The 24,011-nt window shown below is 39.2% G+C and overlaps 1 protein-coding gene across 2 annotated transcripts in view; it reads left to right on the forward strand.

Annotated features, from left to right (window-relative positions):
• Positions 1–1,102: 1,102 nt before the first annotated feature.
• EPC2 (enhancer of polycomb homolog 2) overlaps positions 1,103–24,011 on the forward strand; it is a 143,803-nt gene continuing 120,894 nt past the window's right edge. The window contains exons 1-2 of one of the 2 annotated variants that reach the window (XM_025405475.1): positions 1,313–1,398; positions 1,570–1,733. In XM_025405475.1, the coding sequence (XP_025261260.1) occupies positions 1,581–1,733 (153 nt within the window). In that variant the 5' untranslated portion in view covers positions 1,313–1,398; positions 1,570–1,580. Of the gene's footprint in view, positions 1,734–24,011 lie in introns of both variants that reach the window. The other variant, XM_025405473.1, reaches the window with a different exon arrangement.

The following is a 24,011-nucleotide window of genomic DNA, read 5'->3' on the forward strand; positions in this document are numbered from 1 at the left end:
TGTACGGTTTTGTGAGAAATGTGTAATGCTTAAAGACTAACCAAGAGCCTCTTGGCTAAACCAGGTGGATGTCAACAATAGCTAGTACTTATTTGAGTCACCTTGATTTTCCCTCCTCTTGAGAACTTTCTCTAACCTGTTTAGGCTGTAGTCATGCCTCCTTTCTCTGAACTCTCACAATTATTGCCTAGATCTCGTTTGGTAATTAATCATGTCCTACTTACTGCCTGTGTCATCTCTTGTATTGTTTTCTTAAAATATTTACACTTTTTTTTCGGTTGTCATTTATCTTTCCAGCTGTCATTTTCTTTAACTATTTGCATCTCTTACTGTTACTCATCTTTCCAGCAGTCCTGGCATTCCATTACGGTGAAAGCTCTCTGAGGCAGGAACCTTTTCTCAGACTTCTTCGAGTCTTCCACAGCACCTCACATTTGACACCCATCTGCTACTTCGCAAATGTGTGCTGCCTTGGTTAAATTTTTAGAAGCTGAACTTTTAGTAAAGCTACTATTTTTGAACTCAGAGAAATACCTACCATCCACGAAATACCTACCATCCACTAAACAGCTGTACCGAAGTTTCGGTGACAGGGAACCTAAGTTCACTTGTTGCATCTGGCAGCCTCAAACCATGAATCCTCACTGCTGCCCTGAGCGTCCTCCTCGCGAAGCCGAGGACTAGCGCGCTGCTGCACCTTGGAGAGCTCTTTCGGACAGGTACAGAGGGAAGGGCGGCGGAGAGGGCTGGCACCAGCAGCGCGGCGCCCCTCGGAGCAGAGTGATGGGAGAGACCTGTCGCACCTCTCCGGGATGAGCGCCTCGGAGGATGCGAATTAGCCTGAGCTCAGGGCGCCTTGGGGGATAAGCGCTGTCCGAGTACAGGCTTGGGTGATGGCTAGTGGGGTCCGGGTCGACATCTTCCCTTCCCGCTCCCGGACTTCTGCACACACGCGCTGCTCGGCGCGGCCGTCTTTGCCCGGCGCCTTCCTGCGGGACACCCAGCGAGAGGGATGACCGGGCGGCGGAGGCAGAGGCGCACGCTCCCGGGCGCGGGCGAACTTGCGCACCTGGCACCTGCCACACAGCGAAAGCACCGGCCGGCGAGCGGAGGGGCGCCGCAGCCGCCCCCTCTCCCTGGAGCGGACCGAGACCAGCACGCTCCCGCGGGCCGGCAGCGCCGCGTAGAGAGTGGGTGGGCAGGCAAGGGAGGGGAAGGGAGAGGAAGGAGGGAGGGAGGGCGAGGGCGAGGCGCGTTCCCGCGGCGGGGGCGCGCTCTCGCGCGGGCTGCCGGGATCGCTCGCCGCCGCTGTGGTAATGTCCGCCATGTTGGCCATGGCGCAGGGAGCGGATCGGGCGGGCGAGCGGCGGATCTAGTGTGTGGAAGCGGCCGCGGGCGGCGGGGGGCTGTTTTCGGGCGGGGTGGGCGCCCATGCTGTGGCCGGGGGCAGTGAGGAGGAGGAGGAGCGGGCCGGCCGCGCTGCACTGAGGAAGGAGGTGGAGGAGGCGGCGGGAGTCCTCCCCCCCTCCCCGCCCGCCCCGCCGCCGCCGCCCGGGCTGTTCCTGTAAGGCGGGGAGACAATGAGTAAACTCTCCTTCCGAGCGCGGGCGCTGGACGCCGCCAAGCCGCTGCCTATCTACCGCGGCAAGGACATGCCTGATCTCAACGACTGCGTCTCCATCAACCGGGCCGTGCCCCAGATGCCCACCGGGATGGAGAAGGAGGAGGAATCGGTAGGGACTCGAGTGTTTATTACCCCCCCTTCCCTCCTCCCCCCTCCCCTTTGTCAGTCGGGCCTCGCCATTCACAGAGCGCTTTACGCTCGCTGGAGGGCGCCGCTGCTGCTCTAACGCACGGGACTCTACGCCGGCGGAGTAGCGTAAACCCTCTCGGCTGGCGTAGCGCCCGCCCGCGGCCGCCATGTTGTTGCGTCCCAGTGTTGTGATTAGCTCGCAGCGCTGCTTACGCTGCCGTAAGGGGGCCTTGCCGTAAGCGGCGGCCGGGAATGGCGCAGGGGATGCGCTGGCCGCACTTGGCGTACGGTCTCTGTTTACCTTCCCACCTCCCTCCCCCAGGCGCGGGGCTAATTAATGGCGGGGTATTATTTGGCTAGGCAAGATGATTATTTTTTCCACTTTTAAATTTTGTATTGGGTTCTCTTTGAAATGACTGTAGAAGGGCGCTTTCAAAACAAACATCTTCCTCCCAGCAGTGTAATCATCCTGGCTTCCCCGCCCGCGACGGTGCAGCGGGATGAGGCGGTACAGCACTGCGGCGGGGGAGGGCGGGGACCACGACTACCGACCGGGTAGTAGCGTCCGAGAGCCGCCCGCCAGTCAGTTCAGCCGACCCGACCCGAGCCGGGCGCGGGGTGGACGGGCTCTGACTGCTTCGCCGAGACGGCCGTGCTCCGTGCGCAGTGTTAGAGAGGAGCCGGGGCTGCCCCGGAGCGAGCTGCCGGCGTAGCGTTGTCCTCGAGAATTGTCATTGCGAGGTGATCCTTAGAAGTTGAGGACCTAGTGCATCTAAATTGGCAGTTGTAATTTTGATAATACAGCACCTTTTGGGAAAACTGCTGCTTTTTCTCCGATGGGTTAAATTTTGCAGACGGTTGAATATCTGGCTTAACAGAGAGTGTTTATGACTCGAGTGGTGTTACTTGCTTGCGAAGTTCATAGTAACTGCACCCTCAAGAATTTCTTCAATGAACCTGCAGTCCCGCCTTATTGTCAACCTCGGGTGTGTGTGGATTGGTTCTCTTGCTTCTGTGGCTGTCAAAAGGAAGCTCGAGGTTTCCGTGATTGGTTTTCTCTTTTGACTATTAATATTGCAGGAAATGCTTTTATGCCTTTGATTGGCTGGTCGAGTTCTGACCTCACTGTGTTACCCTGTTATTACTACTTTGCTCTGATTTAATCACATTTCTCTTTGATTACTTGAAAGTCTTATATTTTCAGTAGAAAATGAATATGGCCGTAGTATCAGGATGAACTTAACTGTGTGTGTATACAAACGTATATGTAATACATATATATACATGCACATATACATATGTGTGTGCATAGATATAAATATATATCATTAAAACAGCATTTATCTCTAAGGTTTAGAGATGTGAGAACTCTTTTATTTGTTTCAAACTTGACTCAGTTTTCCATGGGAAGGAAAATTAAGATAAAATTATATTATGTACAATAGTTAATTGCATTGAACCCTAATAAGCACAACTTTGGATATTTTTGCTATTTTGTGGGTCTTGATCCAAAAGAAAGATGGTCTTAAAAGTACCAGTATTGTGTGTAATTACTTGGATCCTATTATTTTAGAACTTGAGTCAAGAAATCTATTCTAGGCCAGACGCGGTGGCTCACGCCTGTAATCCCAGCACTACAGGAGGCCGAGGCCGGCGGATCATGAGGTCAGGAGTTCGAGACGAGCCTGGCCAGTATGGTGAAACTCCGTCTCTACTAAAAATTAGTCAGGCGCGGTGGTGCGCGCCTGTTGTTCCAGCTACTCGGGAGGCTGAGGCAGAAGAATTGCCTGAACTCGGGAGGCAGAAGTTGCAGTGAGCAGAGATCATGCCACTGCACTTCAGGCCTGGGCGACAGAGCGAGACTCCATCTCAAAAATAAGGAAATCTGTTCTAGAGTGAACAGTTAACTCCTGGAAGATATATTACTTTTTGCAATCACCAACATATATGGTCCTTAGTATGCCGCATATGTTTTGGTATTTTATCTTAATTTAGTAAGATTACTTACAGAGTAACTTTTTCATGCTTCATTAAAAATAAAAGTGCTTAACTCGTGTTGCAATTTGTTTGTTTGTTTGTTTTTTGAGATGGAATTTCCCTGTTGTCGCCGAGGCTGGATTGGCGTGATCTCGGCTCACTACAACCTCTGCCTACTGGGTTCAAGCGACTTTCCTGCCTCAGCCCCGCCGAGTAGCTGAGATTATAGGCGCCCACTGCCTCGCCCAGCTAATTTTTGTATTTTTAGTAGAGTTGGGGTTTCACCATATTGGCCAGGCTGGTCTCAAACTCTTGACCTCAGGTGATCACCCGCCTTGGCCTCCCAAAGTTCTGGGATTATAGGTGTGAGCCACCGCGCCTGGCGGCGCCTTGCATATATATATTTTTGATACTGAATCTAGCTCTGTCGCCAAACTCGAGTGCAGTGACGCGATCTCGACTCACTGCAGCCTTCACCTCCCGGGTTCAAACGATTCTCCTGCCTCAGCCTCTCAAGTAGTTCGGACTACAGGCACGCGCCACCACCCTCAGCTAATTTTTGTATTTTTAGTAGAGACGGGGTTTCATCATGTTGACCAGAATGATCTCGATCTCTTGACCTCGTGATCCACCTGCCTCGGCCTCCCAAAGGGCTGAAATTACAGGTGTGAGCCACCGTGCCCTGCCGCACCTTGCAATTTTTTATTAACTCTTTTAGAAAAAATTATTTTCAAAGTAGAGCATGAGTGCTAAACCTGGATACTTTTCAGTAGCCTACTTCAGTTGCCCAATTTTAAGGAAGAAGAAATCCAAATTCTGATAAAACGAGAGTTGAAACCCAGAACCTCTGATTAACTTTGTCCTGTCCTTTCTGCCCCTTTAATAAATGCTAAAAGTGGAGGTTCTTAAAATCAATTAAGCAAACCTTAACAGTTAAGATTTATAGTCTGAAGTCTTTTGCTTCCCAGAGTGTCCCAATTGGGGTATCAGATTTTCTTTTTCTTTCTTTTTTAAATATGTATATCAGAAGACTTGTGTTTTCATGAGTGACAGCAAATTCATTTCTCTGGTCTTATTTACAGGACTTCTGTTATTAAGGAGAATTATGTATTTATAAAAATGGTTCTGCCTTGATAAATATTTCTAAGCAACAGTAAAATGTCATACGTTTCACAAATGTTTTGTGTTTCGCTTGAATTGTATTTTAAGTAACTTTCGATGTCTGGATGTCCTTAACTCCTTATTTTTATATAGGAGTTTGAATTCTTTTCAATCAGTAGGCTTGTAACGAACAAACCAACCTTGGCTTATGGATTCACAGTTGTTGCCGGGTGTCTCTGAACTGTGCTGTCCTGCTTGGTTGGCAAAATCTTTTGAATCCTTCGTGGATGGCTTTTTCCCATTCCCTCGCTATCCCCACCCACCCTTAAAATTAAGGCCTGTCTCGTCTGTGTAGCTATTGGACTATCATTAGACTTCGTTTATATAAACAAAGTCATTGACTAGATTTTGAGTTACATTCTGACTGATTACATTCTAACAATGCTTGGATGAGGTGATTAGGTGTTCTTGGGCATTGGTAACATTGTATCGTTGATAATCATGTCATCCTGTGTAGCCTCTTCTTTTGGACACGGAAACATCTTTTACTTATTTTCTTCCCTGTCCTTATTATCATTGTCCTCTGCTGAGAGCTGCCAGTTGGCATCCTCCTTTAACTTGGTCTTTGTGGTTCTCCTCACGACACTTGGTCTAGGTCAAGTACTGTACACTTAGGTTTACTTAGAATTTAGACCAGAAAAATCAGGCAGCCAGCGGTTCTGCCACCTCCCTATGAGTGTTGTATAGTTGGCAGTTGATGTTTTTACTAATACCTGCCATTTACTGAATACTTCGTATATTCCAGATACTGTGTTAAGGGCTTTACATATATTGTTTCATTTAATCTTTTTTAAAATAAACTTTCTTTGAGGTATAATTTACGTACAAAAAACGTACCTGTTTACATTGTGGAGTTTGATGAATTTTGACAAATTCATACATGCACGAAAACAAGATATAGAACATTTCCAACATTGGAAAAGTTCCCTTGTGCTCCTTTGCAACTAGTCTCTCTCCACTCATAGTTCCAAGCAACTGTTTATTTGTTTTCTTTTACTGTAGATTAGTTTGCCTTTTCTAGAATTTCATATAAATGGAATCATACATTTTTTTGTGTCTAGCTTACTTTGTTCAGCATGATACATTTAAGATTCATCCTTGTTGTATGAGTCTGTTCCTTTATATTGCTGAGTAGTAGTCCAGTGAATTTGATATGCTATCTTTATGCATTTCTCTGATTTTTGAGTTGTTTCCAGTTTTTGATTATCATTTAATTCTGGTAACAGCCCTATGAGTTATTACTGTTTCTGTTTTATAGAGGAAAAACTGAAAGATCTTGCTGCTAGTGTAGGGCTGAAATTCAGACCCTTGATATTGGTGTCACAAAAGCATATACTCATAGTCACCATGCTTGCATATTCAGGGTTCTTACAGAACCCAGAGTTACCATCTGAACTGTGATTAAGTTTATTATAGTTTTTGTAAATAATATTTTACTTTTTATAATTTCGGAAGGCTTGAAAGTGGCCAATTTGGTTAGACTGTTAAATTATTAGGAAATGTAATTTTTTCATTACTTAATTTGGTCTGACTTTTGCTCTTGGCTTTTCAGATTTTCTTTCTTTTTTTCTTAGCAGTTTGTTAACTTTGCTTTCCTCTGTATTGGCACCATTATATTTATTCCCGTGTTTATGTTATCTTAAGCATATAAGAAATTTGTGGGAAACTGTCCCATTTTATTGTTTAGATTTTTTTCCTGCTAGAATATAATGTCTCTAAGGGCAAAGATCTTTGCTTATTTTGTTCATTAATATATTCCAAGTGCCTGGAACTGTGCCTGGCACATAATGCATGCTTGAAAAATGTTTGTTGAGTGTTGAATGGGCTTCTATTTCTTTTTTTGTTCGAAGAGCTATATTTGTGTCTTTCCTCCCCCTCCCCCAATATCTATCTATATATAAAATTTATTAGCAGAATTTGATAAATTCTTCCTTCAGGAATTCTTTTTGGTTGCTTACTTTGGTACTATGTATACCTAAATATCATATCCTTGTTTCCTCTTGAGTCAGAGGCCTCTTTAAATATAGAATCTTTTCACACGCAGATATGGTTGCAGTATAAATCTTTATTTTGTTTTAAGTAACTCTTATAGGTGTGTGTAGATTTGTGTGAGATACTTTTTCATACCAGAATGTACCAGTCTACATGAATCATGTGGTTCACCTTATTTTTAAAGAAGATCCATGACTAATTTGAATTGCCATATCTCCTCTCATATGTTGTCTAATTTTTGCCATTATGTTCATATTTTAAGTGATATTTTGAATTCGTAGGGTAGGAATATTATCAGTTTTGATACCTTTTCAGAATTACTGTTGGCAGTAATATATTTCAGGTTTCATAATGGAGAGGGTATAAAATGCAGTTTTGTAAATTGATACTGTAAAAACATGAAGCATTTCTTCTTTTAACAAAAGCAAATGACATGCCAGTTATTATCTAAATGCCAGTTGTTATCTAAATAAGATATTGGGAAACTAAAGTGTTCTGTATAGCAAAAGTATGTGTAAGGCTGTTTACTGAAATGTTGTTAGGAATAAAAGAAGATGCAGACTTTGATTTCATGGAACTTAAATGAACCATTAAGTCCAAAAACATGTATCTGGAAAGTTAGCAAAAACTACAGGGTTAAGACAACCTGACAGACATCAGAAGAGCATTAGAGAAAGTTAAATGTTAGTGTAGTTGAGAGGCATGAGGTGATTCATTGCGTGTTATAGGGAAGGCTTCTTGGAGAGAGTCGTAACAATTTGGGCTTTCAGGTTTGGTTGTATGGTGTATGTTGAAGCAAATATTTGAGCATAGGAATATCTAAAGCAAGTTCTGAGGATGCTGAGTAGACCAAAGGAAGGTTCTTCCATGGTAGATGTTTTCTGTCAATCATTGCCGATTCTTCTTCCTGTTTAGAAACTTCAGGAGGATAGCACTCTGATGTTGCTGACCGTATCATTCTCCTGTTTTTGTTTGGACATGCAGACATCTTTTACTTCTGTCTTCCCATTCCTTTTATCCCTGTTATATCTTCAGCACTAGAAACTGTTTAAAACATAGAAGCACTCAGTAAATATTTGGTGAATGAAGGAGTAAAAATAGGGGTGGAGATTAGGTTGGAAAAAAGGTAGAATTATACTAAATTATAGATAGTTTTGAATGTTAGGCCTAGAAGTTTCTAGGGTGGTATAGATGAAAGACCACTGAAATGTGGTTCTGGAGTTTTTGTTTCTAGTTCTGGTTGTCATGGGTTAACCCATTTATGCCTAAATGGGTTAAATGGCCATGTAATTTGGGAAGTTGCTTAGCTTTTCTGAGCCTCAGGTTGTTCATCACAGCTAACATTTGAGTGTGTGTTTTTGAGTGTGTTGAGCATGTGCCAGGCACTTTGTTAAACTCAGTAGATGGTTTAGAGCTGATTATAACAGTAGGACATATAGGTGTTACTACTTCTTTTTCAGGGGAAGAAACTGAAACTTTAGAAATTAAGTAACTCACTTAAGATCATCCATCTAAAAAAGAACATGCTAGAGACAGAATTTGAGCTCAGGCTGATTGACTCTGGGGCTCTTGCTTTACCGTTGTACTGCTTCATCTGTAAAATGGGCTGAGAACTAGAAAATATCTAAGGTCCATTATAGCTTTACTGTTCTATCATTTATTATCCCATTAAAAGTTCAAAATTCCAGATTCTTGAGATAGAGAGCATTATTGGTCTGGCTTGCATCAGGTATCTGCCATTCAAAGAGCAGGGGAAGTTAGGATACCTGTGTTGAGAAGCATTACCCTCCCAACTGGGGAGCTGCCCTGAGAGATCTGCTACTGATGGTAGTATGGCATGATCAAAAGTTAGGAAGTTAAAGGGTTAAATTATTTTAATCCATGGTTTGTCCCAAGGTGAGTTTGTATACTTAGTGTGTTTTTACAAACCCTAAATTTGTAAGATATTTTAATGAGCTTAGAATAATTTGTATGTATTATGTTTTAAATGAAATTTGAATCAAAGACTGTAAAAGAAGTCTCCGGTGTCCTTTTAAAGAAAGCAAACTCTTCACACTTAATACTTTTCAAAGTCGTAAGGGATGAGTTTTGTGTGACCTCGTAGAAATTATTTAACCTTCCTGGCCCTTAGTTTTCTCATTTGTGAAATAGAATTGGACTGAGTGACCTTTAAAGTACCTTTGACTCTTAAAGTTACTTGAACCTCTGAAACCACATATCTACCTACTGGCATATTGTCCAGGATTATAATTAGATGAAAAGAACTAACAAATGTGACATTAAATATTGGGAAGAAATTAATGCTTAAGGTTTAACTCTGCTGCTGAGATGCTGTCAGTTTGGCTTGTTCTTTTATGAGGATCAATTACATTCATTTGCTATATACTATTAATTTTTCCTAGAGCTCAGTAGAGCAGTCCATTCTGTGTGTAAGTTTTGGTTATGATTTCCTTGCTTTCATGAAATTTTCTTCACCATCTTTACTAGGCTTACTTATTGCTGTAAGTATTCTGAAGTTCAGTAGTACTTTTAGTCCTTACCACTTGAGTTTATTTTAATTTTCTAGTATCATTTTTCTCACTTGAGTGTGTGTGTAAGGGTGTGTGTGTGAATTTTATATATGTATGAGAAAGAGCGTGTGCACGAGAGAGAGTAGACACTTATTTCCCCAACAAGACTAAATGTCTTGAGGAAGGTATCATGTCTGTTTTATTCAGTACCTAAGACAGGCAGGAGAGCAATTCAGGCACTTCTGTCACTTTCTATCTTAAGTGATAAAAAGTTTGTAATACAGGCACATAGCATGATGCTGGTCACTTGGATTGAGTTTGGTTGTATTGGTAAACAATGCAGCTCTGCATCTTCATTTAGTTTTAGGTAGAGTTGACGTAGAAAAACAGTAATGGGTGCATAGAAACAGCATGAGGAGGAGAGGCTGATAGGAATAAGCCATGAAGGAGACCAGTGTAGATGGCAGAAGATCCAGCATGATTATTTGATTTTAACTTAAAGTGAATTGTTGATTACTTGCCTTGTCTATACTATTTAAATAGGATAGAACTTTAAATTTACATATTCTATCATGCAGAACTGCTTCTTACAGGGTTAACACTGTGGAGGAAGATGCCAGTCACTTCCAGTTTCTCCTCAGCACTGTTTCATTGTATCTGTCTGCTTTTAGGTTTTTGGTTTTACTGTCAGCTGCTGTTGCTATAAAGTCAGAGGAATGCAGAGTGGAGAGTCAGCCCTATCTGCTACCTCTCTAACTCCTATCTTTGCTTCCCTGATTGCTTGCTTTATTTTTATTTTTATTTTTTTTTATTTTTATTTTTTTAAATGGGCTAAGGACAAAGGACTCTTGGTTGGGGAGTCAACAAGCAGCATTCAGTTTTGCTGCTAATTCGGTGCAGTTGTTGGAACTTTGAAATTGTGATTTAGGTTCCAATTCTGGCCTCTGCCACTTTCCTTATCGGTGAGGTAAATTACTTAACCTCATTTAGTCCCATTTCCTCATCTGTTTAATAAGTATCTGAAAAGTTAGTTTTAAAGGTTACTTTTTTTTTTTTTTAAGACGAGTCTCGCTCTGTCGCCCAGGCTGGAGTGCAGTGGCGCGGTCTTGGCTCACTGCAACCTCTGCCTCTCTGGTTCAAGTGATTCTCCTGACTTAGCCTCCCGAGTAGCTGGGACTATTGGCGTGCACTGCCGGGCCCAGCTGATCTTCGTATTTTTAGTAGAGATGGGGTTTCACCATGTTGGCCAGAAAGGTCTCGATCTCTTGACCTCGTCATCTGCCCGCCTCAGCCTCCCAAAGTGCTGGGATTACAGGTGTGAGCTACCATGCCCGGNCTGCCCGCCTCAGCCTCCCAAAGTGCTGGGATTACAGGTGTGAGCTACCATGCCCGGCCAAGATTACATTTTTTTATAAAAACTTAAGTCTGTGTCTTATAGGCAACACCCATTTTTTTGGTAACAATTTTTCACTTACACAGGATAACAAATGTGAAAGTTGATGGAAGAGTAGAATGTAGAGTATTCCCATACATTATTCTGTGATAGAGTTTCACATTTTTTTCTGATGCCAATTAAACATTTTTACAGCTTGAGGCCAGGAGTTTGAGACTAGCTTGGGCAATGTAGTATGACTCCATGTCTACAAAAAATAAAAAAATTAGCTGGGTGGAGTGGCATGTACCTGTAGTCTGAGCTACTTAGGAGGCTGAAACTGGAGGATTCCTTGAGCCCAGGAATTCAAGGCTGAGTGAACTGTGATAGTGCCACTGCACTCCAGCCTGGATGACAGAGTGAGATTGAGACCCTGTCTCTTAAAAACAAGCAAACAAAAGAGAACGCTTTCAAACATTACAAGTTAATATGTGTGTTTTCCTCCTCCTTTCTCTGTTTTCTGGCACAGCAGTTAACAACCAAATTGATTTTAAAAACTAAAGACCTTGAAAATTTTTTGCTAAGAGATCTGACTCTTCAGTTAATCTATAGAGTAATAATTGGGCCCTGAATAATTAATAAATTTTGTTTTCGTTCTTCAGAATGATTTTTTGTTTTGGGTAGATAGTTATGGGGAAGATAAGTTTTAGTGATGAAAATCTATGCAGTGGGTGTTGTACACTAGAGAAGTGAATGAAGAGTGACATTCCAGTATACCATTGAATTCTTGGATGAACACTTTTGTTTGGAAACTTTCAAAAGTATGGTATTGATGAGGGTAGCCATGCCATTTATTTGATTCTTGAGATGTTTCTCAACTGGGGCATTATTGGCATTCGATTTGTAGTTGGTTGTATGGGATGGTCAAGGCAAAACAAGAAGTTTATTACTAATTTCTGAAACATTCTAGTTGGAATAACCCCAAAATGCTTCCTCCTTTCCAAGTGAAGGGTATTGGCATCTGATTTGAGAATTATGATCCAGGGCTTCTTAACCTTTTTTTGGTGACATAGACTCTTTTGGCAGTCTGGTGAAACTCCTTAGAATGATGCCATAAATGCATAAAATAAAATCAGATAAATCAATTATATTGAAATATAGTTATCAAAGTAAACAATTTTTAATATATGTGCTTTATTAACACATTAAGTACAGAATCTACAGTGTATCTAGTTATTGTAAATTCAAAATAGTGATAAATATAAACAGTATTTTGACATAATTTGACTTGAAAAGATCTAGAATTTCTGTTGATATTGCTAGTACTACTGTGGTCTGTTGTCTACATTAGGAATTGAAGGAAATGTTAAATTTGTTAGAAGTTTGTGTTTTCTCATCCAAGTTCATGGACCCCTTAGTTCTTTCTGTGGATGTTTTGGGAACCTATGACCTGAGATTCAGAAATCTTCAGGAGAATTTGCATGGCCCAAATGGCAATCTCATTCCTGTGTCGTCTCAAAAGCATACAGGCTGCAGATTTTATTCCCATTACTATACAGGAGATGGTACTGTAGACAGAATTGTCTTATTTTCACATTTAACACATTTACTACTAGCTTTTTAAAATTGAAAAATAATAGATCACATGATTTAAATATAAAAATTTAACAGCACAAAAGCATATACATAAAAAGTAAGTGTCTTTCCTTCCTCAGGTTTACAGATACGCTACAGAGGCAGCCGCTCTTAGCTGTGTGTGTGTGTGTGTGTGTGTGTGTGTGTGCGCGCGCGCGCGCATTCTAGAAAATTTCTAGACAAAGACTTTTTACTTGGTAAAGTAACCAAGTAATTCTCTTGTACTCATTTTGTAAGTGAGTAATATATGATCTTAAAGTTAGCTTTTTAATCTACAGTTACAAGGTCAGGCAATTTTGATTTTAAATTCCTTCCCTTTAATATCTCTGAGGAATTGAGAATTAGCAGAATGTAGCTTTCTGTTCATTGTAGTTTGGATAGCAAACCTTAACTCGTCATTCCTAAGTGGTTGTTTGGTTGTCAGCAAAGCCTTGCATTGTGCATAGGACTTTTGCTTGTATTCCTATTTTTATACAAAAAAAAATGAAGTTAGATTAATAAGTGACTTGTCAGTGTTTTTACTGTAATATTTATTTATGGCCTCAAGTAGTAACTTGAGTCAGAAGAGCAACAATAAGATACCCTTTTGAAGAAAGCCATCCTATTCAGGTATCATGTTGGCAAGCCTGATATTTCATATGGACTGCACTGTCTCATACTTTCACTGTAGTTGTTTGTGATGTTTATTCATTCAGTAACTTAGCCCTATAAGCAAAGGGACCTTGTCTTTGTTACCTTTGTATACTCGATCATTTGGTATAGATGGCGTATTGGTATTTGCTCACTAAATATTTGATGATGGAATGTACAGCACCTGCTATGTGCTTTAGACACAGAAAGGAGTAAGATGTGGTACCCATTCACAAGCAGCTTATAGCTTAGTAGGAGAGAAAAGAGTTTTACACAGATGAACACATTTTAATGTGTTAATGTGGAAAATGAAAATGATACTGTGGAAATTTATTTCATGAGGGACATGATTTGAGCCAGAGTTTAAATATCAATTCATGTAATAGCTAATTGACTTTAATATACTATTGAATTCATTTTTACAGATTAGTCTTGAAATGATTCCTGTATGCCAGAATGCCATGAGTTTTTTTTTTTAGATGCCTATTGTTACACTCATAGAGGGAAGTGTGTGACACCCAGTAGAGTTATTAAGAGGGTTGAGACAGTTTTGGGATCTAGTGTAGATTCACCGTTTAGGACAGGCAAAATTGTATTATGAACAGTGCCTGTTGAACGAGTTTGGAAGAACAGAAACTGTTACGGAGGATGGTAAAGGAACAGTACTGCTTCAAGTAATGCATAGGTTTTACTTAATTTTGGCTTCAAGTGTTGGGTCACTTTCTGTGAAACCAAGTACTTGGAAGAAGATTGTTTATATATTATAGGTGCTTGGTCAGTAGGAGTTTATTTGAAGTAGCCTAACCACCTTGCAGAGTTCATCAAGGCTTTCAAAATACCAGCCCCCAAAATTTCCAAAGATTTAGGTCAGTGATTCTGAAGCTTTAGCATGCTTCAGAATGACCTAGAGGGCCTGTTAAAACACAGATCACTGGGTCTTATTCCCGTTAGTGTCTGATTAAGTCTAGAATAGGGCCTGGGAATTTGCATTTTTAAGAAGTTCCCAGATGATCCTGGTGCTGCTTGTCCCAACTTTGAGAACCACCAGTTTAAGAGGTAGTATTGTGGTTCTTATCTTGGCCACACACCAGAATATCTGGGATGCTTTTATAAAGTACACTTAAAAGCTTTGTCCTAGATCTGCCAACCAAATCACAAGTTAGACGTGATTCTAGATTCAGTAGAATTGATTTGTCTAGGTAGAAAAAAGGGATTGGCGTGTGTGCCCATGATCCATGCCTTTCTGCCTTACCATTTTACCACACCTTTCAGGGTTTCTTTCCTTGTGATGTAATTCATTGGCTTTCAAATTTTTTTTGACTATGACTAATTGTGTGTGTGCGTGCGCGTGTGTGTGTGCGTGCGCGTGTGTGTGTAACTGAAATAAAGTGCACTTTGACAGACATATCTGTATTATACATATACTAATACAATTGATTTTTATTATTCGAGATAGTTATGTTCTGTTATGTTGCCATGAGCACAGAATTATTTAATACCTAAGCCGTTGCTCCTAGGGGAAATAACATGGTTAAGTTCTTGCTAGACCCTGGTCACAACAGTTTCATTTGCTGATCAGTTTGTAACTTTGTTTTATGTATGTTTCTGTTTTTAAATTATCTATTTAAAATACATTGTTGATTCATTGACATTGAACTCACAGCCAGCAGCACTGTAACTCATGTCTGAGGGAAGCTTAACACATGTATTTTCTCCATAAGGCGCATCACAGTCCTCTTGTGCTGAGGGACACTGGACTACACTTCAGCACCATACTTGGGGGCACCTTTAGACAGTGAAATTACCCACGAAAGGCATAAAAATGTGAAAAACATGGCACTAAGTAGAACATAAAAAGGATGCTTGTTTACAGTATGAGAGTTGAAACAAGATGTTAGAGTGTCACCTTGTTTGACCTCAGCTGGGAATATATGTCAGGTGGGCAACGCAAATATTTCACTGTTCTGCACGTGTCTGCAAGTGACTGAGAAAGTGTCACAAATAAAATTTAGCAAGTAGGCGAATTTGCAAATAAGGAATTTGCAAGTAATGAAGATTAGTGGGGGGTGTGTGTGCGTGTGTATATATATATGCATTTTCCCCTTTTCAGTTCTATTTTGTTAAAAATAATTTTGGTCATGAGCTACTAGATTGATTTCATGATTCACTAGTGGTTCAGCTCACAGTTTGAAAAACGCTGCTTTACTTAATTCAGCAGCATGGATTATATATTATTTCCTACTTATGCAATGATAAGTGATAAATGATATTAAACTATATATGTGTTATATAGTTTGTTTTGTATGATTATTATAGTTTTATTATTAAAAGATATATCTTTTAATAATATATAAAAGATACTACTTTGTGTAGTAAACATAGAGTTTAGTCTTAATGAGGAACTTGGGTTTTGCAGGGTACAGCCTCAAGTTTGTATTTGTAATAGATCATTATTAGATGGACTGTGGAGGCAGTGCATGGGTGGTGGCGGTGGCAGAAGACTAGAGACAAAACTAGTTATGAGTGTACTGAACTGTGATTTCTGACTGCATTTTCAGCAAATTTACGGCGGAATAAAAACAATTTGGATACTTTGTAAGGATTAAGGAGTTTCATTTAAATCTTCATCTTATGTCAGGGTTTCTTAACTGAGGTCTTTGATACCTAGATAGACTTAATGGGGTCTGTGAACTTTCTGGGTTTGTCTTTGTTTTGTTACCACAGTTTCATATGGATGTTTACCACTTCCCTTCCAGAGAATCATCAGACCTAGAGTAAATGACCCTGATGACTCATTAAGGAGGTTAAGAATCGCATTTTAGGTGATAATGCAGATTGCTTTTTTTAAAAAAAAATAGTTAATCTTCATTACATATGAATCACAAAGGTTTAAATTTTCTGAGAAATCTGAGGAGGTATTTTAAAGTTTTAGACTGAATTTATACTGATGTGAAATGCAGAATTTTACTTATTGATTCTTCGTTGTTTGTGGAAACATATTACTGATGAATATAAATATATTGAATATAAAGAATATTATTACTTTTAAGCACTAAAGTGAATCCAGATATTGTGACTAGGCACACTGGCTCATGCTTTTAATCCCAGCCCTTTGGTATGCTGAGACAGGAAGATCACTTGAGGCCAGGAGTTTGAGACCAGCACAGGCAACATAGCAGGTCTCTACACAAAAAAAAAATTTTTTAAATCTGGATACCATTTGCTTGTATTGCAGTGGAATTGTGTTTAGAAACAGTGGCGTAAATAAAAGTTGCCCTTTATTTACTGTTAGGACATTAACACAGCATGGGAAGGTGCTGATTCTGTAGCGTGATAAAACAGTACAGATGGTCGTTGCAAATGTACTCAACCACCTGAGCATATCTTGAGGTAGTTAATTTCTCTGTAAACTAGAAAAATGAAACCCCAGATTGTTCACATTATATTATTCTGTTTTTGGAAATACTCTTCTGTTATTAGAATATCATGTATGTTCATTTGTAAAAAATTCAGAATATGCAGAAAAAGTGTGAAGAAGAAAACACAAATCCCTTAAACTTCCACCTCTCTTGAGATATCCCTGTGGTTGACCTTTGGGTGAATGTACATCCTTCCATACTTTTTATCTATGTAATATATTTATATGTAAATAGGTATATGTGTGTAAGAGAGAAAAAGAGAAAGAGAGGTTTGTTTTTTAAAATCTACTTGAGATTGAAAAATTTGGGGAAAGAATTTCTTTAGCTCATTTTGAGCCATCCCATCAATTATTGGATTAGCTTTATTCACTGTAGCCTGAGACATGGGTGGTATAAGAGAATGGCAGCTTGTATTGGGTCACTGGTCTAAAGGGAGCTTGAGAGGAAGGGATAGTCGTTTTCCAAAACAAGGGAATTTTAAATATAGATATAGTCATTAAGGAAATTCCTGTGTGCTGAGCATCAATTCTTATTTTTTATTACTGTAACTAACTAGAGGTCTGGTGTATATGTTGACTGTAATCTGTTCGGTTCCATATTGAGGGAAATTGATATATCAATCAAGAGTTTTTTTATTCAGTCCTTAATAAAAAATGTTTCTGGTTTTTGATTTAAAGTTAAGTAGATTTCCCCCTTCAAGTTAATTACCTCATTTTTTCCATAGAACTTGTGTAGTTCTAGTATACACTGCTTTGTAGATCAGTGTATTCGTTCAAGTGGATATCCAGTTGTCTAAACATCATTTTAAAAAAATATATTTTCTCCCTGGTATGAGATGCCACCTTCATCATATTTGAATTTTTTAAGGTCATTTGGTGTATATTTTAACTTTTAATTTTGTTCTGTTTAAATTTTCCTTCAAAAATTTTTTCGTGTGCAAAAAACCTTTAAATCATTGTTTTATCTTTTTAAAGATAAGATTATGAATTGTTTATTATCTCATCTTTCATCATTTATTTTTATATCTGGTAGAGCTAGTCACTTCCCTTTACTCATTATTCTGCTTTTTCAGAGTTTACTGGCAGTTGTTTCTTATTTTTTCATATGAACTTTACCATTGTTTTGTCTAACTCCCAAAAATAATGTTGGCAATTTTACTGGGATTCACCATACTTTTATCAATTAGCTTCTAGAGAATTGATATCTTTATGATGTTGACTTCCTGTTTTGGAATGTGGCTTGTCTCTTCATTTGTCAAAGTCTACTGTGTATCCTGTTAGAGGGTTGGTTTTGTGCATTTTTTGTTGAGCTTATTCCTAGGAATTTCATCTATTTGGTATTGTAAATGGAATCTTCTCTCTCATTGTAACTTATAACTTCTTAAAGCTGTTGATTTCTATATGTTAATTTTATATCCTGCAACTTTATTAAATTGTTTGTACTAGTTTTTGAACTGATTCTCTTATGTAATTGAGTTAGATACCATATCACCCCCTAGTAGAGATAGTTCACCTCTGCTTTTCCAAATAGTATACTTCTAATTACATTTCCCTGTTCTGTTCGCAAATACTTCCAATTCTGTGTTAAATAGTAGTGGAGATAATGGGCATTTTTGTTTTGTTTCTGAACTTAATGTGAATGTCTCTAGTGTTTCTTTGTTAAATACGTTGTAGATAATTTTGTTTTGATTTATAGATGTAGAAAGCAATATATTTATAATAGCATATAATACATATGTATGTGATACATAAAAGTATATAACATGTAAAAAATCTTCAGTGTATCTATCATAAATGAGTGTTGAATATTCTCAAATGCTTTTTTGGCATCTGTGGAGATTACCATATGATTTTCCCCTTAGGTATATTCATAATTAGTGATGAATATTATAATATTGAACCATACTAGCTTTCCTAGAATGAACCCCATTTGGTAATGAGGTGTTACTCTTTAAAAAAAAGTCTTTAGTTTTATTATTTGCTTTCCTGCAAAAGGACTTTATAGAACTTTCACATATTCTTGGCCAAACGTGGCTACCTCAAAGCTTCTAATTTTATTTTTAATTTAGGCAGCCAGCTTTGGCTGAGAATAGTGATTCAGTCTCATTTTTAAATTTCCAGGAGATGGAATATGATTGGCCTAGTTCCAGTCAAACATCTAGCTCAATAAAGTTAACTGTGGCTGCAATTAGGGTGAGATGATTTACCAGCTTGGCTGATGGCAGCATACTCTTGTGGGAAAGAATGGGAGAGAATGGTAGAGAGTTGATAGATGGGACAGACTACTCAAAAGGTGTATCTATTGTGCTTTTGTATTATTACTATTATTTATTTATTTATTTATTTATTGAGACGGAGTCTCTCGCCCAGGCTGGAAAGCAGTGATGCAATCTCGGCTCACTGCAAACTCCACCTCCTGGGTTCACGCCATTCTCCTGCCTCAGCCTCTCGAGTAGCTGGGACTACAGGTGCCCGCCACCACGCCTGGCTAATTTTTTTTGTATTTTTAGTAGAGACGGGGTTTCACCATGTTAGCCAGGATGGTCTCAATCTCCTGACCTTGTGATCTGCCCGCCTCAGCCTCCCAAAGTGCTGGGATTACAGGCGTGAGCCATCACGCGTGGCCAAGTTTATTATTATTATTATTTAATGCAAAATTTATGGCTGTAGCTAGCAAAATTCCAGTTTTACCGTGCAGATTAAGTTTTTTTTTTTTTTTTTTTTTTGGTAAGAATCTATCTTACCACTGAAGCCTGAATCATCACTGGTTTCTTATTCACTCTATAGCAGTGGTCCCCAACCTTTTTGGCACCAGAGACCAATTTTGTGGAAGATAATTTTTCCATGGATGAGGGTGGGAGATGATGGTTTTGGTATGAAACTGTTTCATCTTACATCATCAGGCATTAGATTTTCATAAGGAATGCACAACCTAGATCCCTTGCATGTGCAGTTCACAATAGGGTTCATACTCCTATGAGAATCTAATGCCGCCACTGATCTGACAGGAGATGGAGTTCAGGGGGTAATGCTTGCTTGCCCTCTGCTCACCTCCTGCTGTGTGGTCCATGGTCCAGGAGTTGGAGACCCCTGCTCTATAGTACATGTTTTCAGTGGTTACTTGGAACTAAGAAAGATCCTAAAGGACTCTGAGTCATCTACTACCCAATTCCCCAAAAGAGGAGGCTCTTACTCTTAGTATAGGCATACTGTTGTGTATTACATGGAATTTTCAAAGAATTAGAGCTTAGTGTTTTATGTATAGTGACATTATCTTAGCCAGACTTTTGTGTTTGGAAGATATTGTTAAAAATAATTTTTTAGGCTGGGCACAGTGGCTCATACCTGTAATCCCAGCTGTTTGGGAGGCCGCGGTGGGTGGATTGCTTGAGTCCAGGAGTTTGAGACCGGCCAGGGCAACATGGCTAAACCCTATCTTCACAAAAAATACAAAAATTAGCCAGGCATGGTGCTGTATGCTACTCGGGAGGCTGAGGTGCAAGGATCACTTGAGCCTGAGAGGTCAAGGTTGCAGTGAGTTGTGATCGCACCACTGTACTCCAGCCAGGGCAACAGAGTGAGTCAATATCTCAAATAAATAAACACAAACATTTATTGAGGTATAATTGACATACAGACTGCACACATTTCAAGTGTGCAATTTGTTGTGTTGACATTTGTGTTACACCTGTTTTCACAGTCAAGATAATCAACATATCTCATCTCCCAATCCCTCTACCTCCTGGTCTTCAGGCAAACACTCATCTGCTTTCTGTTACTGTAGATTAGTGGTTTGCATTTTCTAGAATTTTATATAAATGGACTCACAGTATATACTCTTCTTTGCTCTAGCTTCTTTCACTCAGCATAAATTTTTTTTTTTTAGATTAATACATATTGCAGCTTGTATAAGTAGTTCAGTCCTTTTTGTTGCTGAATAGTATTTCAATTTATGGCTGTATCACAGTTTGTTTATCTTTAGAGTAATGTCTGGCTTTGATCTGTTTTCCTTTGTTTGGGGTAAATAAATACCTGAAGGTGAAATGCCTTCATTGTATAGTAGTTACATTTAAAAGGTTTAACTTTAAAAAGAAAGGATCAAACTGTTCTCCAGAGTGGTTCTACCATAAAGATACTTTGAGACATTTATGTGGTTTAGAACCTTGCTACTTGAGTTTGGTCTGCAGATATGCATTACCTGAGAGCTTGTTAAAATGCTGAACCTCAGGTCCCATTCTAGGCCTGTGAAATCATTCTGTCTTATTCACAACTTCAGATCTAATTCTTGGTTATTTTCATATATAGGTATCTTGGAATAATCTGTATGGGTTATCTGTCTACCCTTGGTATTCAAGGAATGCAAAATAATTTTAGAAATGACTTTGTAAATCAATAAGTAAATTAACTGAACATAACTAATGTTTTTAAAAGTCAAATACCAGTAATTTATTCACCTACTGTTTTGAATTATTTTTACTACTGTCATTTCCATTCTCGAGTGAGTATTTAAGCTACATTCATGGTAGTGTCACCTTTCTAAGTTGGTGTTGAAGATCGTGGTCTTACTTATTAGCATTAGGAAATTGTGGGTTGAAAACAAGGTTTTCGAAAACCCAACAATTAGATATGGGAACAAAAGAGTAAACATTTGGTGCATTATCGAGTGGTACAAGTTAGCATTATACGACTTATAATTAAGTTTTCCAAAAGTTGATTTATAATTCAAATATTCTAGAATTATGATGTTTAGGATAACAGTTTTCTGCACAAGATTGTTTTCACTTTTATATTTCGGTTTAAGGTATCAGTTACTCAGTGCGTTAAAGCCCTCCACTCACACCTCTTCTTCATACCCCTCACAGGCAATTAAGATAGAGCAGCTATGAATGATTCAGTTTTTACTCATTTAAAATTTAACACATCTGTTTTTCAGGAGAAAAAAAATCTTTACCCTGTTATTACATTCTAAAAGGAATTTATAGTAAATGGGCACTTACCTGTTTAGGTGATAAATGTCTTTAAATATAGATTTACAGAAAAAACAAACATCAATAATGCTACTGCTTATTTTATTGATTTTTAGCTAAAGCTGATGTGTTTCTTTGGGAGGCAAAGTTAATGAAACTTACGTAATGTTACCTACAAGCCAGTATTTAGAATATTAGTGAATTGGATGGATAGCATGTTCTTTAGGCCATGTTTTTCAAATTGTCTGTGGTGAAAGACCAGTTTTTATGGTGTTATTTTTATTTTTATTTTTTTGAAACAGGGTCTTGCTCTGGGTCAGCCCAGGCTTGAGTGCAATGGCATGATCATGGCTCACTGTGGGCTTCTTCCCCTGAGCTCAAGCCATCCTCCTGCCTCAGCCTCCTGAGTAGCTGGGATTACAGCCATGCTTCACCATACCTGGCTAATTTTTTGACTTTTTTTGTAGAGACGAGGGTCTTGCTGTGTGGCCCAGGTTGGTTTTGAACTCAAGTTCAAGTTATCCTCCTGCCTTGGCCTCCCAAAGTGCTGGGATTATAGGCATGGGCCACCGCACCAGGCCAGAGGGCGAATTTCAAAAAAACATTTAATTTATTGCATACCAATACTTTTGTCAGGTACAGTAAAAATACAGAAAAAATAAAGATGTAGAAAATACAGTTCACAATTTTTAAATTGTTAGTTTCAGCACATAAAATTACTCTGATTGCTTTAAACTCTCCTAAATGCTTACGCTGAATTTTGTACTTCTGGAGAGTTGCAGTCTGAGTAGCACTGCCTTAAACTGGTGGTTCTCAGAATGTAGTCCCAAATGCACAGTGTCATCAAACATCACCTGGGAACTTAGAAATGCCAGTTGCCTGGTTCCATCCCAGGCCTACTGAATCAGAAAATCTGGTGATTTGGCTCAGCAGTGTGTTGAAACAAGACCTGTAGGTGATTCTGAAGCTGAAACACATGAAACTTTAATAAGCCATTGTTAGACCTTTTTTTTTCATGCTCAGGTGTTTCCTTCTAAAATGCTGATTATCTGTGCTTTTTTGAGTAGGAGCCGGATAGCGCTCTTATAAGTCTAAACTCTCTTGGAGTGCCAACTATGTAAATGAAAGACTGAAAGACATGATTGGTTGTAAGTTAAATCTGTCACAGCTTCTTAGTAAGGAAATAATATGTGTAATTGAAGACTAATATGGTTGAAAGTATATGTGCTTAATGAAAAGGAAAATTCTGGTGTTTTCAGATACCAGTGGGATGGGCCACGTTATTAAAATTCTGTTGATAGAATTGAGAAGCCTGTCTTTGCTGTTTCATAGATGAATGAAGACTTTGCCAATCAAAAGTCTTCATCGTTGTAAGACCTCAGGGTCTCATAGCAACTGAATCAGACAGCCCCAAGTTGGATGCGTGGCAGGTTGTTTCAGTACAAAATAAAAGGAACTAGCACACTGTTATGTTTCAAACCACTGGAGATTGAAATGGGATCTTTACAGAGATTGTCTGGATTCTGTTTTTCACTTCAGTGTCCTGTTGTTTGTAACTAGTATATAGAATTACGGTAGTTTTTTTGTGTGTATATTGATTTTGTATCCTTCAATATTGCTAAACTCACTTTTTCTAGTAGGTTTTTTTTGGAGATTCTGTCAGATTTTCTGCATAGAGGATCATGTGGTCTGTGAATAAAGGCAGTGTTACTACTTCCTGTCTCAGTCTGGATGTTTATTCGCTTTGGTTTTTTGACTCTTCCCCACTGCCTTTCTTTTGTCAGATGATTACACTGACTAGAAACTCTGGTACAATATTGAATAGAACTGTTGAGAATGGCTATCCTGAGAAAAATAGTTAGTATTTCACTTCTGTGTGATGTTAGTTGTAGTTTTTTTTTGTAATGCCCTTTATCAGATTGAAGACATTCTCTTGTAGTTCTGGTTTTCTGTGAATTTTTGGAATGGATGTTGGCTTTTGTCAGATGCTTTTCCTGTATCTGTAGAGATGATCATACAGTTTTTGTTGTTGTTGTTGTTGTTGTTTTTGAGATGGAGTCTCGCTCTGTTGCCCAAGCTGGAGTGCAGTGGCATGATCTCAGCTCACCACAACCTCTGCCTCCCGGGTTCAAGCGATTCTCCTGCCTAAGTCTCCCGAGTAGCTGGGACTACAGGCACACGCCACCATGCCTGGCTAATTTTTTTAGTTTTAGTAGAGACGGTGTTTCACTATGTTGGCCAGGCTGATCTCAAACTCCTGACCTCGTGATCCACCTGCCTCGGCCTCCCAAAGTGCTGGGATTAAAGGTGTGAGCCACCACGCCTGGTTTCAGTTTTTGTTTGTTTGTTTGTTTGTTTGTTTTTTTAAACTTATTAATATGGCGAGTTACATTTATTTTGAATGTAAGTCAATCCTGCCTTCCTAGAATAAGCCCCATCTGGTCATGTATTATCCTTTTAATGTATTATTGGATTCTGTTTGCCACATTTTTGTTTAGAGTGATTGCATTTCAGCTCATAAATAGGTATTTGTCTGTAGTTTTCTTTCCTTCCAGTATCTTTTTCTAGTTTTGGGATCAGTCATACTGGCTTTGTG

Source organism: Theropithecus gelada, chromosome 12 (genome assembly GCF_003255815.1).
Source record: "Theropithecus gelada isolate Dixy chromosome 12, Tgel_1.0, whole genome shotgun sequence".
Classification (NCBI taxonomy): Eukaryota; Metazoa; Chordata; class Mammalia; order Primates; family Cercopithecidae; genus Theropithecus; species Theropithecus gelada.